Source organism: Gracilinanus agilis, chromosome X (genome assembly GCF_016433145.1).
Source record: "Gracilinanus agilis isolate LMUSP501 chromosome X, AgileGrace, whole genome shotgun sequence".
Taxonomy (NCBI): Eukaryota; Metazoa; Chordata; class Mammalia; order Didelphimorphia; family Didelphidae; genus Gracilinanus; species Gracilinanus agilis.
Window position 1 is genome coordinate 16,257,696 of NC_058136.1, and position 15,710 is coordinate 16,273,405.

General features: G+C 42.2%; 1 protein-coding gene across 1 annotated transcript in view; it reads right to left on the bottom strand.

Annotated features, from left to right (window-relative positions):
- Positions 1-7,955: 7,955 nt before the first annotated feature.
- GPC4 (glypican 4) overlaps positions 7,956-15,710 on the bottom strand; it is a 133,217-nt gene continuing 125,462 nt past the window's right edge. The window contains exons 4-10 of the mRNA XM_044682691.1: positions 15,453-15,606; positions 14,222-14,324; positions 13,664-13,805; positions 13,410-13,559; positions 11,755-11,891; positions 10,421-10,596; positions 7,956-10,333 (exon numbers count right to left, since the gene is read on the bottom strand). Coding sequence (XP_044538626.1) covers positions 10,122-10,333; positions 10,421-10,596; positions 11,755-11,891; positions 13,410-13,559; positions 13,664-13,805; positions 14,222-14,324; positions 15,453-15,606 — 1,074 coding nt within the window. The 3' untranslated portion in view covers positions 7,956-10,121. The remainder of the gene's footprint in view (positions 10,334-10,420; positions 10,597-11,754; positions 11,892-13,409; positions 13,560-13,663; positions 13,806-14,221; positions 14,325-15,452; positions 15,607-15,710) is intronic.

Sequence of the window (15,710 nt, forward strand, 5' to 3'; positions counted from 1 at the left end):
AGACTATTTGGCCAAAGGTTAGATAGTGCAAAATGTGAAGCAGAATGGATCTCACCATACATTTCTCAACTTCAGGATGGTAAAGGAAATAGCACACTGACTCAAGTCAGAAGACCTTGGTTCATATTCTTCCTCTGATGTTACATGTGTGAGTTGGGGCAAGTCCTTTCATCTCTCTTGGCCTGAATTTCTTCATTTTTAAAGGAGGTGGAATTGAATGCTATGGCCTTGGAATGCCCTTCCAGTTCTAGATCTGTTCTCCTGGTTCTGTTCATTTCACTTTACATGAATTCATTAATTCTTATAATTCTTATGATTAGTTATTCTTATCAATTCATATGTCTTCCTAGGTTTCTCTGAAAAAAATGCTCATCATTTCTTATAGCATAATAGTATTCCATCACAATCATATACCTGACTTGTTCGGTTATTCCCCAATTGATATACATGCCCTCAATTTCCAGTTCTTCACAAAGAGCTGCTGTAAATATTTTTGTACAAATAGGTCCTTCCCCCTTTTCTTTAATCTCTTTGGGATTCAGACCTAGCTGTGGTATTACTGGGTCAAAGGGTATGCACAGTTTTATAGCCCTTTGAGTATAGTTTCAAATTGTTCTTCAGAATGGTTGGACTAGTTCACAATTCCACTGGCAGTGCATTAGTATCTCAATTTTTTCACATCCCCTCTAGTATTTGCCATTTCCCTTTGCTGTCATGTTAGCCAATCATCAGATAGGTGTGAGGTGGTATCTTGGAGTCATTGTAATTTGCATTTCTCTAATCAGTAATGATTTAGAGCATTTTGTCATGTGACTTTTGATAGCTCTGTTTTCTTCTTATGAAAACTATTTATATCCTTTGACCATTTATCAACTGGGAAATGGCTTTTATTCTTTATAAAATTGGCTCATTTCCCTATCTGAGAAATGACGCCTTTTTCAGAGATACTAGTGGTAAAAATACTTTCATGGTTTTTTGTTTTTCTTCTAATTTTGGCTGCAGTACTTTTGTTTTTGTAAAAGCTTTTGAATTTCATGTTATCTAATTTTACTTCTCACAATTCTCTCTCTCTCTCTCTCTCTCTCTCTCTCTCTCTCTCTCTCTTTCATTTGTTCATAATCTCTTCCCTTTATCAGTAAATCTGACTGGTACATTTTTCCATGCTCCCTTAATTTATTTACATTATCACCTTTTATATCTACATCACTTATCCATTTTGGTCTTATCTTTGTATATTGCATGAGATGTAGTCCTGTGCCCACTTTCTGCCAAACTGCTTTCCATTTTCCCAGTGATTTTTGTCAAATGTTGCATTCTTGGGGCAGCTGGGTGGCTCAGTGAATTGAGAGCCAGGCCTAGATATGGGAAGTTCTGAGTTCAAATACGGCCTCAGACACTTTTTAGCTATGTGATCCTGAGCAAGTCTCTTAACCCCTACTGCCTAGCCCTTACCTCTCTTCTGTCTTGGAACCAATACACAGTACTGATTCCAAGATGGAAGGTAAGGATTTTTTTTAAGTGTTGAGTTCTTTCCCCCAAAACTCGGATCACTGGGTTTATTTTTTTTCAAGAATTATGGAAGGAAAAATGACTAAAATGTTCATTCTCTTTGAACCAGAGATACTAGTTTTAGGTATATTCCCCCAAGGAGGTTACCAGTGTCTAGAAAAGCTTCATATGCACCAAAAGCCTCATAGCAGCAGTTTTTGTATTAGCAAAAACTTGTATATACCCATCTTTTGAGGAATAGCCAAACAAATTGTGGTACATGTATTTACTTTTTAAATTTACATTTATTATTATTCTAAATGTTTACAAAGCCAAACAAAAGCATTTTCATATATAAAGAAAAAAAAAGATAGTATACAAATGAAATCATAGATCTATATGTTTAACTTACTTTTCTTCATATCTACATAATAGATTACATCCACTAGTGTCCTAACTCCTCTCTACTCTCCCTGCATCACATAGGACAGAGTCAAGAAGGCCAACATGTTCATATAAATTAAGTTTTTGATATTTTAACTTTCTGTTCACTTTCTGAAGGTAACATTCTCAGTTTATTCTTATGGTATTAGTTCTGTAGCTGTGTATAAGACTGTGTATAATGTTCTCCTGGTTCTACTCATTCACTGTTCATTATCTCGTATTGTTCTTTCCAGGTTTTAAAAAAATCAGTTTGTTTATCATTTCTTATGGCTCAGTAGTATTCCATCACAATCGTATACCCGAGTTTGTTCAGCCATTCTCCAATTGATGGGAATTCTCTAAATTTCCAATTCTTTGCCACCACCAAGTGAACTGCTACAAATATTTTTGGAACATGGATTATTTTCTTCTTTCCCTAATCTCTGTGGGAAATAGACAATGAGTCTAAGGGTATAGACAGTTTTATAATTCTTCAGGTGTGATTCCAAATTGCTCTCCAAAATGTTTGAATCAGTTTTATAGATCCACCAACAATGCATTAGTATCCCCGTTTTTCCACATCCCCTTCAACATTTGTCAATGCCCTTTTGTCATTTTAGCTAGTCTGGTAGGTATGAGGTGATATCTCAGAATTTTTTTGGTTTGCATTTCTCTAATTGGTAGTGATCTGGAACATTTTTCATATACCTATATATGTATATGGCCTTGGTTTCTTCATCTGAAAATTGTCTATTCATATCTTTTGCCCATTTATCAATTGGAGGATGGCTCTTATTCTTGTAAATTTGATAAAGTTCACTATATATTTTAGATGTAAGACCTCTCTCTCTCTGAGAGGCTCTCTAGGAAAATGTTTTCCCCAATTTTCTGCTTTCCTTCTGATCTTGGCAGTGTTTCTTTTATTTGTACAAAACCTTTTCAATTTAATGTTTTCAAAATTATCCATTTTACATTCCACAATGTCTTCATCTTGTTGACTCATAAATTCCTCTCCTATCCATAATCTGAAAAGTAGTATGTCCCCTGTTCTAATTTACTTATAGTACCTCCTTTTGTGTCTAGAACATGTATCCATTTTGATCTTATCTTAGTGAATGGTGTAAAATATTGGTCTATACCAGTGATGGCAAACCTATGGCACGGGTGCCAAAGATGGCATACAGAGTTCTTTCTGTGGGCATGTGGCTATTACTAGAGAAGCAGAGGGACTCGGGTGAAGCTGCTCCCCTCCCCCTTTCTACCCTGCCTGACAACATTTTTTCACATCCCCTGCCTCTCTGCCCAGCAGCCCAATGGGAGCACACAGTGGGTAAGGTGGGTGACTCATAGGCAGCAGAGCTGAAGGGGAGTGGGGTGCTCGAGTCACTCCTCTCGGCCTCTCTATACTCACTGAGGACATTCCTCATTTCACCCACCCCTCTGTCCAGCAACCCCAATGAGAGTACTTTCTCCCTCCCCTGTGTGGGATGGGGGGGCATGCCTGGCACTCAGTGGGAGGAGGGGCAGGGCACTCAGTCTGGGGGATGGGAAGAGGGTGGAGCCCAGTATTCCATCTCTTAATGGTTCGTCATCACTGGTCTATTCAAATCTTGGGTTTATCAAACACTAGATTACTATGGTCATTTATTACTATGTATTGCAACCCAGTACCAAATCATTTTCATGATTACCCACTTTGTAATATAATTTAAAATCTCGAACTGCTATGCTGCCTTCCTTCACATTTTTTCATTAATTCCCTTGATATTCTCAACCTTTTGTTCTTCCAGATGAATTTGGTTACTATTTTGTCTAGCTCTTTCTAGGACTTCTTTGATTGTCTAGTATGGCACTGAATGGCTTTGCAAATTGTAGAGCTAGATAGAAGTAGTGCAGGGGAGCAAGTCCCAAATTTAGTGAGAAGTCTCAGGTTTGAACTGTTACCTACATAACCTTGGCCAAATCACTTAGCCATTGTGGGTCTTGGCTTCCTTGTATGTTTGATGAAGAGGTTGGATGGCCTCTGAGATGCTGCCAGCTTAAATTCTATCTTCCTATGTATCCATGTACTTTGCCCTTGTCAGCCCTCATCTGCTGTGTTGTGGTCAGTTCTGAGAACCATCATTTGCAAGGGATCCAGATAAATGGAGGAATGTTGAGGGAGGTCAGTGAAGGGGGTGTGAGCCATATGAGAGTCACCTGAAGGCAGCAAGCATGTTGGTTCTGGGGAAAAGAAGACTAAGAGTGTGAGAGAATGAGAGCAATGAAATAATTGAAGGGCCATCCCTTTGGGGGGATGAAACTTGTCTGGCTTAGCCCCAAAGGGCAGAACTAGGCCCAGTGGAGGAAAAGTAGTTAAGAAGCAAATTTGGGCTTGATGCCAGGAAAACTTAGCAAGAATTAGAGCTTACCAAGAGTGGAAAGGGCTGCCTCAGGAGAGAGTGGGTTTCTCCTCCTCTCAGATGTCTGAGCAGAGCTTGGAAAGGTACATTGAGCATGTGAGAATTGGGCTATATGGCTGCTGGAGACCCTCTCACTCAACAAGCTGGTGATTTTTGAAAACTATAACCTTAAGTGGGCGTTGTTGTTTTTATGGATGGGCCAAAGCCGAGTAGGAAAGATTTTACTGGCAAAGGTCCGTAATGATCAGACCTTCAAAGCCAGGGGTGAAATCTTGCTTGGGAACCCCTGAGCCTTTAACATGTGATCAGTTATTGACACACTTGCCTTCTCTTCCCTTTGAATGTGTACTCCTTGAGGGCAGGGGCTGGTGTTTCCAACTCTTTGTATCCTTGGTGCTCAGCACATAATTGGCATTACCGGGTCCAAAGGTAGGACTAATTGAATGACTTACTGTGAACCATTGTTCTCCAACATGTTTGCCCACTACCAACATTACAACACTTTTTTCCCACAACCCCTTTAGTAGAGCATTTAATGATCTTAGTTTGACCTTTGAGCTACCACAGTGGATCTTAAGGTGGTCTTGATTTGCATTTCCCTGATTATTATGGAACTCGAGCTGCTTTTCCTGTGGTCAACAGTTTGCATTTCCTCCTTTGCAAGTTGTGTTTGCTTCCTTTTGTTATATGTGTGTGTGTGCACGCACGCATGTATGAACCAGTTATAGGTATCCAGCTCCTCTTTTTTGCCATCCATTTTCTCCAGATTTTTTCCCAATCCCTAGTGCTTTTTCAGTGTGAGTCTATCAAACACTCTTCTTTTATTTTAATTGGGTTCTATTTCTGGGTTCTCTATTCTGTTCCATTAATATAGTTTCCTATTCTTCTCCCAATACGCGGCAGTTCCTATAATGATCACTTTTCTAGTCTACTTTGCTATCTGGTGGTGCTAGTCTCTCTCTACTGCTTTCCTTTTTCATAGCTCTTGACATTCTTGCCTGATCATTTTTCCATATTAATTTTGTTTTAATTTTATTTAATTATATAACACATTGGTTTCTGATGAGCATTGCATTAATTCTGTAAGTTAGTTTGAGAAGTATGGTCATTGTCATTGTATTTCCTTTACCAAACTATGCATCAGGGACATCATTCCATTTATTGGGCTCTTCTTTATTTTGTCAAAAACATTTTGAAATTGTCTTTGTGTCAGTCTTGAACATCTTGACGATTTCATTTCCAAATACTGGAAATACTTGTTGTTGTTATGAAGGGCATTTAGAATTTTCCTTTGATCCTTTATTGGCAGTACCTAGAAATGCAGATGAACGGACTAGCCTGTTGTTTTAATGCCATTCGCTTTTGGAATTGATTGTTTGAGGTTTTCTAGGTACACAACCATGTAGTTTGCCAATGGAGATATTTTAACTTTTTCTTCACTGTTCATTTCTTTGACTTCTTTTTCATGATTTACTGCTAAGATTTCTTAAAGTAGGATAAATAGGAGGAGCAAGAGTACAATTCCTGTTTAAATTTGTTCAGTGCGAAATACATGTATATCTCTTAGCTCCAAAATGTGCTTTTTCTATCATATTATGGAAAGGTGCTTCTGTTCTTATATTTTAAAAATATCTTAGCTTTAGTGCCATATTTAACAATCATTTTCTCTTGATAGAATTTATTACGGATTGTTTTCCTCATATCAAATCACCTTTGGATTCCATTTATAAATCTTAAGTCATGATCTTTTTTTTGTGAAAATATTGTTGAAGTCTATTTGGGAATGCTGATTTAGTATTTTAAGACCTTACTGTATTTTACATCTGAAAATTTAAATAATTTGATCTTGATTTCAGTTCCCCATCTCTGAGATTTAGAGGCAGGAGTGTACAGACAAAAGAACACAGGATGATGCGAAGTCAGAATCCCACCTGTTATTTGCTTGGTATGGTATGGGACCACGGGCAAGTCATTTAAGGTCTCTGTGCTTCAGTTTCTTCATGACTGAAATGAGAGAGTTGGACCAGATGGACTTGAAGTTCCTTCCCAATCTAAATCTATGATCCTGTGCATCTAGTCAAATTAGGGTCAGGATGGGTCCCTCTAGATGTTATTAAACTCCTAAGTCAATGCAGCTTCTCAAGGCTACTCCCAACCTTTAACATGAGAAGAATTTGTTTCAAATGGATATATTCAGTAGTCTTAGCAACATTGGCTCTCTCTCGGTTAAATACGTATGTACACACACACACACATATACACACAAACACGCATGCATGCATGAAGATTTTGGAATGTACAAAATTTGCAAGTAACTTTATAAACAAAGAGCTCATATACCATAGACAGTCCTTGGAAAAAGACTACTCTAATAGAATGTAAATTCAGTAAGACAAGAAGGATTTTCTTCTTCTTTATAACTAACCCTGGTATATAGTGGGGTGCCTTGCACATACACAGTAGATGCTTTCAGGGTTTTTTCTTTTTTTATCTAAAGTTTCTTTTTTTTTAATTTTTTTAATTTTTAAAAATTTTCTTTTGAATATTTCCCCTAGTTACATATTTCATGTTCCTTCCCTCTCCGCCAAACCTCCCTAACCTCCCTTAGCCAATGTACAGTTCCACTGGGTTTTACACGTATTAGATCAAGGCCTAATTCCATATTATTGATAGTTGGACTAGAGTTATCGTTTAGCGTCTACATCCCCAATCATGTCCTCATCAGCCCATGTGTTCAAGCAGTTGTTTTTCTTCTGTGTTTCAGGGTTTTTTCTGTATTACCTGTCTCTCTGTATCTTGAGGCTACTTTTGGTGTGACCCTACTTGCCTTGGGGTATCAACATGTTTTAGCAGAAAGAATACCATGTTTGGAGTTAGATGAGTAAGGTTCGAGAACCTAAGTGTAGAACGGGTCCGAGTTTCCTCCCTTGTACAATGAATTAGACAAGTTGACCTCTAATTCCCTATAGAATGGAAGGGATCATTTTGAATCTCATGACTTCATCTTTATCTGTTTCCCCTGGTGCTGCTAGCCTTCCAGCTGGTGAGAAGACCAAAGGATTTCTGGGTAGCCCTAATGGGAAATAGTTACAAAGATTATGGGGAAAGAAATGCAAAGAAATGAGAAAAAACTAATAACACCAACAAACCCCATCAAAAATGGAGCATATGGAAATCAATCTTGGTGTGCTCAAAAAGTGGCTTGAAAGCAAACAGCTGAGCAGAGTTCAAAGTCTGAATTAAAAAACAATCTAGCCAAGTCTCTAGGGATAGGCTCTTTTAGCTCCTTTTGATAAACCAAATTAATTGAAAGTAAAAGCAGGCCCAGGAAAGTTACAAAAGTCTTAGCACTTTTCCTCCTTCCTAACAAGGCAACTTAGTTCTTTATAAACCCGACTGGCCCCACCCCACTCCCCTCAAAGCTTCACTGTAATGGAAAAGGTGGCTGTGGGGTCTTGATGGCTTAGCCACCAGGCTCTGGAAAATCCTGCCATGCTGGAAGGGTTGTGACACTCCTCAGTGGAGGAAGGAGGCACGCTGACGGAACCCCAACGCACCAAAATATGTCATTTGTGTATGTCCTTTTCAGTGTTACATGAAAGCCAATTCTCTTTAATAAAAGAAAGAAAAAAGCCACACCAGTTGGAATATGCCTATTTTATTTAACATCATGCTTTAATAAATAACTGGCTACATCTAATAAAATTAAGCCTCTGTTTACAACAGCCCCAAATATTCCATTTTCCCCATTTTGCAGACATTTAGTGTAAAACGGTGAATGAAATGTTGACCCTGAGCTATCAAGTAATTACGCTTCAATATAAAAATAGAGAATTATTCTCACATGACCAAAGGTATGCACAATGACCAACCAACCTCTTTCTAGATTCTAGATTCTGTAGCATTGGTTAGGTTCCTAATGGGGGTTGAAAACTGGAAGAGACTTGCAGGTCATCTGGAGTCTTGCTACGGACTAGCTAACTCCTTTGGGGATGATCTGTGACTTTTATATTCTTAGGAGTTGCCACTTGGCCTTCACTCTGGTTCAGAGATAAAAAAGAAGGGATTCTTCTGGAGCCAAGGCTATGATTATTCTACTGGCGGGCCAAGAGAAAGCAGAGTCTTTCCCAAGGGGCCCAAAAGACTGCAGATCACCTCTGAGGTGTGGTCTATCGGCTCTACCTATTCTCCGGAACTAGGCACTAAGGTCATGCTAAAATGGTTTCAGATTTGTTGGCTGCAACACGGCTGCTGTACCGTACCACTGGCTTATTCATCAGAGGGCCAGGGCAACGTAGGGGAGGGAAACCCTCAAAGAAGCCACCTTATAATCTCTCTGAGAATAAAGATCTCTCGATGCAATTCATACAAGCATTTGCCAATGAACGCTGGCTGCTTCCCCAATCCATGCTGCTTCAAGGCCAAGGCCCTGGGCTCAATTCTTTAGATAGCCTTGCCACATTCCCTGGTCCGGCACTGGATTAGAGAGGTTGCCCTTCTCATGGCTAGCCATAAAGAAGATGCATGCTACTGGTCTAGAGGGGAACGGGGAAAGAATGAGCCCATCCCTACTCTAGCACTGACAATTTCAGGCACGCACCCTCCTGTAAAATACAGCGGCAGCAGGGTAGCCTTCTACAAGGCCAGACGTAGGGCTGTCACTTGTCCACGTTGGTGCAAAAAAACCCCCTGAGGTTTAAACACGCTGGACATACTCAATGCCTTAAGCTTCTGAAGGGAGAACGATCCAGAACTGTGAAGAGAACTGCCCTTACTTCTTCTCCCTGGCTAGCACCCTCATGTGAAAATGATTTTGTTATTTCCTTTTCTGCATAGTTACCTCCCCCAAGCCCAAACCCCACATTCCACTGTAAACACCTCAAGGGCAGAAGCTGGCTCCCTTTTGCCCTTGTAGCCCCGGCATCTAGCACAGTACCTGGCACACAGTAGGTGCTTTTAGTAAATGCTTGTTGAATTGAATTGAGATGGAATTGGGAAACTTCAGTGAGTTTCACTTTGATTACAAGAGATTTCAGGAATGGCCCACAGATCTTAGCTTATGCAAAACTGGAACTCAGCAGCCTCTTCCAATAACCAGCTATAAATGAAGTCTATATAACCTGTTCCTGGCATTAATGCTTTATACAATCGGGCATATGGCTCCCTAGCCAATTATGCCTTCACATTTGGCTCTACTGTATAATAGAAAACAAATTACCTTCCACTTCTCTCCAGATAAAGCAACTACCATAATGTGGCTAAATGGAAATGTTGCTGTGTAAAACATCTTTCTGCTGGCCGGGTGGTTTTTTTCTGTTTTGTTTCATTCTGAATATACTAAAAAAAACCTGCCCCTGTACTACGAATGCCGATTTCAGAAAGGCAGGCTTGTCTCATGCCAAGAGGGGACCCTGGTTTTCTTTTAAGAAACGTAGTGAGATCTTAAATGGAAAGAAAGGGAAGAAAAAAGAAGCAAACGACCCCACAAACAAAACAAAAAACCGATAGAGTGATTCAAACAAACGCACAGCTAGCTACAGCTTGGTATATACACTTTGTCAGCCACGTTGAACAATGCTTCTTGAGTGGGCAGGACGGACTCCGAGGCGAAGTCGTCCTTTCACCCTCCCAAAACAGTGAATGAAAAAACCAGGTTGCCATTTTAATTAAACCAATGGCCAGAAAAGTAAAAACTGTACATGGTTGTCCATTAATTTAAAAAGCCAAGTCACTAGGATGGCATAAAAAGTGAAAATTGGCGTGCCTTTTAGCATGGGTAGTGAAAGTCTGTTGTTCAAAGTGGTTGAATTATCTCCATTGTCTTTGCATAGCCAAGAACAAGAGGCAAAGGGCCGGGGCAGCACAAGACCAGCAAATGGCGCCAGCAGCCGAGTTTTCGACCGCATTTTTGCCATGAACCACTGTCTTGCCCACGTTGTCAGTCACATTGAACTCAAACTCCGAAGGGCAGTGCTGATACTCACAGCCGCTACCACTGCCTTCACCACTGCTTTCATCACCTAGGAGAGACAAAATACGCAGGTTCATTTGAGATTCTCTTCCCCAGGAAGGGTATCCACTGGAAGCCCACGACCAAAGCAACTTACTGATATCGATGAAGTCTACGTCATTCCCATTGTAGGCATTCTTCATTTTGCTCGTCATTATCTGGAGAGACATGATTTGGCGACGGATCACCATGTCTGGCTTAGTGATGTCAACTTCAACCTCTGGATTATTTCCCTGATTAGCTAATCCGTTTCCAGTCACTGCTAAGAGGTACCTAAAAAGAAAGCCAATCCCAATTGAGAGAAACAGTAAAGTATAAGAGAACATATGGCCAAGTCACACGAAGCCTATTGATAACTATCAACTTGTACCTGGATAGTCTTTCTTTTAAAACAATTTTCCTCTCCCCTCAAAACAAAAATTTTTTAAATCACACACACACACGCACACACACACGCACACACACACATACACATGCACAGAGACATATAAAAATCTGCCTATTTATACCAGAGCGCAGAAATTTGATTATTTACATTTACATTATTTACATTATCTTTAAAGTTTCTGAGGCATATCTCTTCAAACTCATGAAGTGGATAGTGCAAATATTATTATCCCCATTTTACAGAGGAGGCTTAAAAGGTTAAAAGACTAGTGAATGTGGAAGGCAGGATTAAAACCCAGGTCTCTCCTGATTCTGTTTCTTTGATTACAGCACTGTGCCTACCTTCTATAGCCCCTCTGCACCCTACACAACAGAACTCACTTCTCCCAGACCTTGTCTTGACCCCTCCAGGCATCTGCATAGACCAGATTCCCAATGGAATGGATTCGCCATCTAAATGCCCATCTACCAAAACCATCCTTCAACACCCAGCCCAGACTCTGCTTCTTCATGAAGCCTTCTATCAGCTTCCCCAAATTGACAGAGTTGCCTCCTCGCTAGAATTTCTCATCCTCTCCCCTTTAATCTTACTCCTTAGTTGGGGAGACAACTAGCACGTGAGCTCCTCGAGGTCAGGGGCGACATGGTATTCCTTTTCTTGTCATCCTTTATCATCTAAGTTTGGGGCCCTGCGCAGAGCTGTGTCTTTCTTCGTGAACATCTGTTGGGTTGAACTTAGCTGCCTTTGATCTTGAATCCAGACACCAAGCAATCAGCATTTCGTGAATGCTACTAACACTTATTAGTTGTGTAACTGTGGGCAAGTTGCTTCATTGATGTGAGCCACAGTTTTCCCATCTCCAAAACTAGGATACCTCTACCTGCCTCTACCTTGTGTTGTGAGGAAAGTGCTCTGGATCTACTTGCAAGTGCTAAAGACATGGAAACCGTTATTATGCCTACTTCCAAGACCCTCTACCTGTATGCACCCTGGTCAAACCTCTCCAACCCCCCATTCCCACCATTGTGTCCGCCCATCCCAACCTGCTCTTGGCATTTCCATTCCAGCACTCATCTTCACTCGTTTGTTCAGGTGCCATCTTCTCATCATTACACATGGTGCTCGGGAGGGAGGACCAGAACTTTTTGGCTTGCTTTAACTTCTCCTTGACATCTGTAACCTGGTGAAAACAAGCCCTTGTGTGAATTGCAACACCCTTTCTTTCCTCTACTATCATGGGGAGGGTACACAGGAAACACCCCTGGAGAAAACCCAATCCAATCTCAAAAGTTTCTAAGCTGGGTGAAGATCAGAAAACTAGCACGAAGAGGAGCTAATATCTATCATGGTAGTTGTTCATTAGCCACACACACCCCTCCCGGAGATGTAGAGGCCTGAGAAATCATACTGTGGCTGCCAGCATCTGCTGGGGAAAGGAAAGGAAGGAAGGAATTTTTGCTGGGGGATAATCAAACTGACCTCAGGGTAACAAGTTTCAACTTTGTTGCTATTTGGTGGATGTGGTCGCTTGGACCAGTTTATTGGAAAAAATGGACATAGAGCTGAAAACGTGCTCAGAAGTCACTGAGTCCAGTCCATTTCATTTTGCTGATAAAGAAACTGAGGCCCAGAACAGTTAAATGACTTGCCCGGGGTCACACAACAAGTAAGAAAATGAGGTAGAACTTTAACTCAGCTCTTCTGCACACCAAGTCAAGTATTCCATCTACTACTCCATGCTGCCTTTGTGGAAGGAACTGAAAAATGCTTCAGCCTAAAGAAGACTAGAGGGGGGTAGAGGATTCAGTGGGTAGGGGACACGGGGATTCCCAAAGAATCGTGATTAGATTTGCTGGGCTTGGCTCCAGAGGGTAGGGTTTGGAATAATGGGTAGAAGATGCCAAAGGAGAATCTTAACAAAGAGAAATGTCCAAAGGAGAAGCGAGCTATTTGGGCAGTGGTAGCGCCTTCTTCGTTGGACATTGTTAAGCAAATGCTGGACAATCATTTTGGGGAGAGGGATGTTATAGAGAGGATTTCTCTTTAGCACGTTCAGCTATTAGATCGTTTTTCCTGGCTGTGGGCCAAAATCTCCAGCGGCCTCGGTAGCATTGGGTCTGAGTTTCCCTGCCCTGGCCACATACTTATTCTCTCTCTGGATGGGGGAGGGGGTGCCAATTTGCCCTACCGAGAGGCTAGTGATAAGGTCATTGAGATACACAGCTCAGTCTATACTTCTGATTTGAAGAGCATCTGAGACTTCATCCCCAAGGTCAAGTTCGAGAGTTCCTGACACAACCCACTGGGAATCTGAAGACATAGGCCTGCCACATCAAAGACTCCCCTGTGACTTTTTGTAAAACCTTAAATTCTCTTTTAGTAACGACTAACAGAAGGCCACGGGTTAAGTGACTTGCCCAGGGTCACACAGGTAGAAAGGATCCGAGGCCACATTTGAATTCAGGCCTTTGCCACCTAGCTGCCCCTGCCCTGCGACTTTTTAAATGAGAAAGGAACAGTAAAGAGAGGCAGCCTCCTTGACCCTGATACTCTGGCGCAATTTCTCGCAAACATCTCCTTGCTTCTTAAACTTGCAGAACAAATAATTTGGCCAGGTCCAACTTCAGTAAGTAAGCATATCCATTTTCATTCACCTGGACAGCCTCATGGAACAGCCAGCAGGTAAACTCCTACTTACCAGTCTGTCCAAGCTTGTGCCAGCAGCTGTGGTCGGTCGCTCTTCTGGGTTATATGGCCGAAAGCGGGCACTGAAGCCACTTTCGGGAACTGAACGAGAGGCTCGGCCCGCTGGGAGGGTGGCCTTGGGGAGTCCACATCCCTGGAAAGCCTGCATCAGATGGATCATAGTCACGTTAGGAGAGGAGACAAAGTCTACTGAGAAGCATGCAAACAACCTCCCGACCATACGGACATCCATTCTGGCCCCGTTACCTTCTGGGACACCTGCACACTATTCTCCTGCATGTTCATGATTGCATCCGAAATCTTCACATCAATGGGATCCATGACTGACTCAATGTTAAAGGGTCCCTCGAGTCTCTCTGCTACCATCAGCATAGCGTCTAGCAGGGGAGACAGGCAGGGAAGAGGGCTCAGTACGACATTAGAAAAAATCAGCACCGTAGGCCACCTTGGGCCACCAATCGAGATCTGAAAATGTGTGTGTGTGTGTGTGTGTGTGTGTGTGTGTGTGTGTGTGTGTGTCACATATGTANGTGTGTGTGTGTGTGTGTGTGTGTGTGTGTGTGTGTGTGTGTGTGTGACACATATGTATCATCGAGAGGACGGCTGTCTCTTTTCTGGAAGTGAAGTACTATGCACTGTAGTTTATTCAGTTATGTTTTCACATTCTTTCCATGGTACCACATAAGAATATCATATCTCTCCAAATGCTCATGTTTCCTCAAGACAGCTTCCTCTCTAAAGGACAGACATGGCCAAAAGAACACTTGGTTCTCTCCCATCCAGGCCACCCACGAATTGGGCATCTTCCAGTCGCTGTCGAGTTCAGCATTTGCTGGAGGACTGCACGACTGATAAACCGTGGGGCCTTGCTCCAATGTAGGACATAGCACCTGATCCCTACAATTCTCTGGGTGGAGGGGGGGGGGGCTTGTTAGGACCTTGAAGGCATAAGAGCTCACTCTAATTGCAAGGCTCAGAAATACCTAAGGCTATCTAGTGCATGTCAAGTTCCAAGGGACTGATCCATAGATAGCCTCAGTCTCCCCTGTCTCCCTGATGAATAACCCTTCTATGTAATCAGTCACTGATCTAGTTACAAGGCTCCTTAGAGGTCATCTGGTCCAACCTCTTCATGTTACAGAAAAGGAAACTAAGGTCTAGAGAGGGGAAGTGACCAGTCCAAACTCATATGGGGGATCACAGATTTAGGGATAGAAGAGACCTCCAAAGTTACCAGTCCAGTCACGTTTTTTATATAGGGTGATGCTGAGGCCAAGCCAGATTAAGTCAGAGAGACAACAACCCAGGTAGGTCCTCCGGTTCCAGCTCTAGCCCTCTTCCCCCATACCATGCTGGATGCTTCTTGTTGGGTACTTCAGAATCTTGCCTCCAGGTTACATCTTAAGTGGAGACATGCTTACTCATCCAAAATTAGCCCCGGGAATATGCACGACATCACATCTACCCATCAACTCCTTTCAATTCTAACTTAGAAGAAATCCTGTGGGTGGCATCCTGACAGACGGTTCTTTTCAGCGAACCTGGAATTCAGGGGTCAGAAGAGGTGCGTTTCCAGGAACTGCATTTTTTAAAGGAATGATAACAAATGAAAGAGAATTTCAACAGGTATGACTGAGGGATCCCACAAAGTGACAGTCGAAACCTGGGGAAAGACTGCCTGTTGTGAATCTGACATTGCCTTGGTGGAGAGAAAAAAAGCGTTTGATGTGCCTACAGCAAAGGGTGACTTTTGTAAACAAGTGGAGTAGAACCCGAACAAGTTCATCATTGTCAGAGCACTGGGGCTTTCCCATCCATAAAGATCCCAGCAGAGCTGAGAGGTCATCACCGCCTTTCCAGAAAAATACAACCAACAGACAAGATGGGCAAATGTATAAAATGTCTTTCAAAAACCCCACTAGAAACTCTACTCTATCGAATTTTGTGCTCACTCATTCCCATAGAGGCAAGGAGCCCCTGCTGCCCCCCCAACCCCTGATCACTGATGTGTTTATGAAAAGCAACACCAACAAACCCCAATTCTTCTGGCTGCTTGGAGTCTTTATAAGCTCGGGGCTGGCCAGGCCATACACAAGAGCATGGGAATGTAGGGCGAAGGGGGGCTGCCTTTGTTGCTGCCGGTGCCATGGCGTTGCATGGATCACAGCTAAGGAATGCAGGGCCCTGTTCTGGCCAGAAGGGAGAGAGAGGGAGGGAGAGGGAGAGGGAGAGGGAGAGGGAGAGGGAGAGGGAGAGGGAGAGGGAGAGAGAGAGAGAGAGAGAGAGAGAGAGA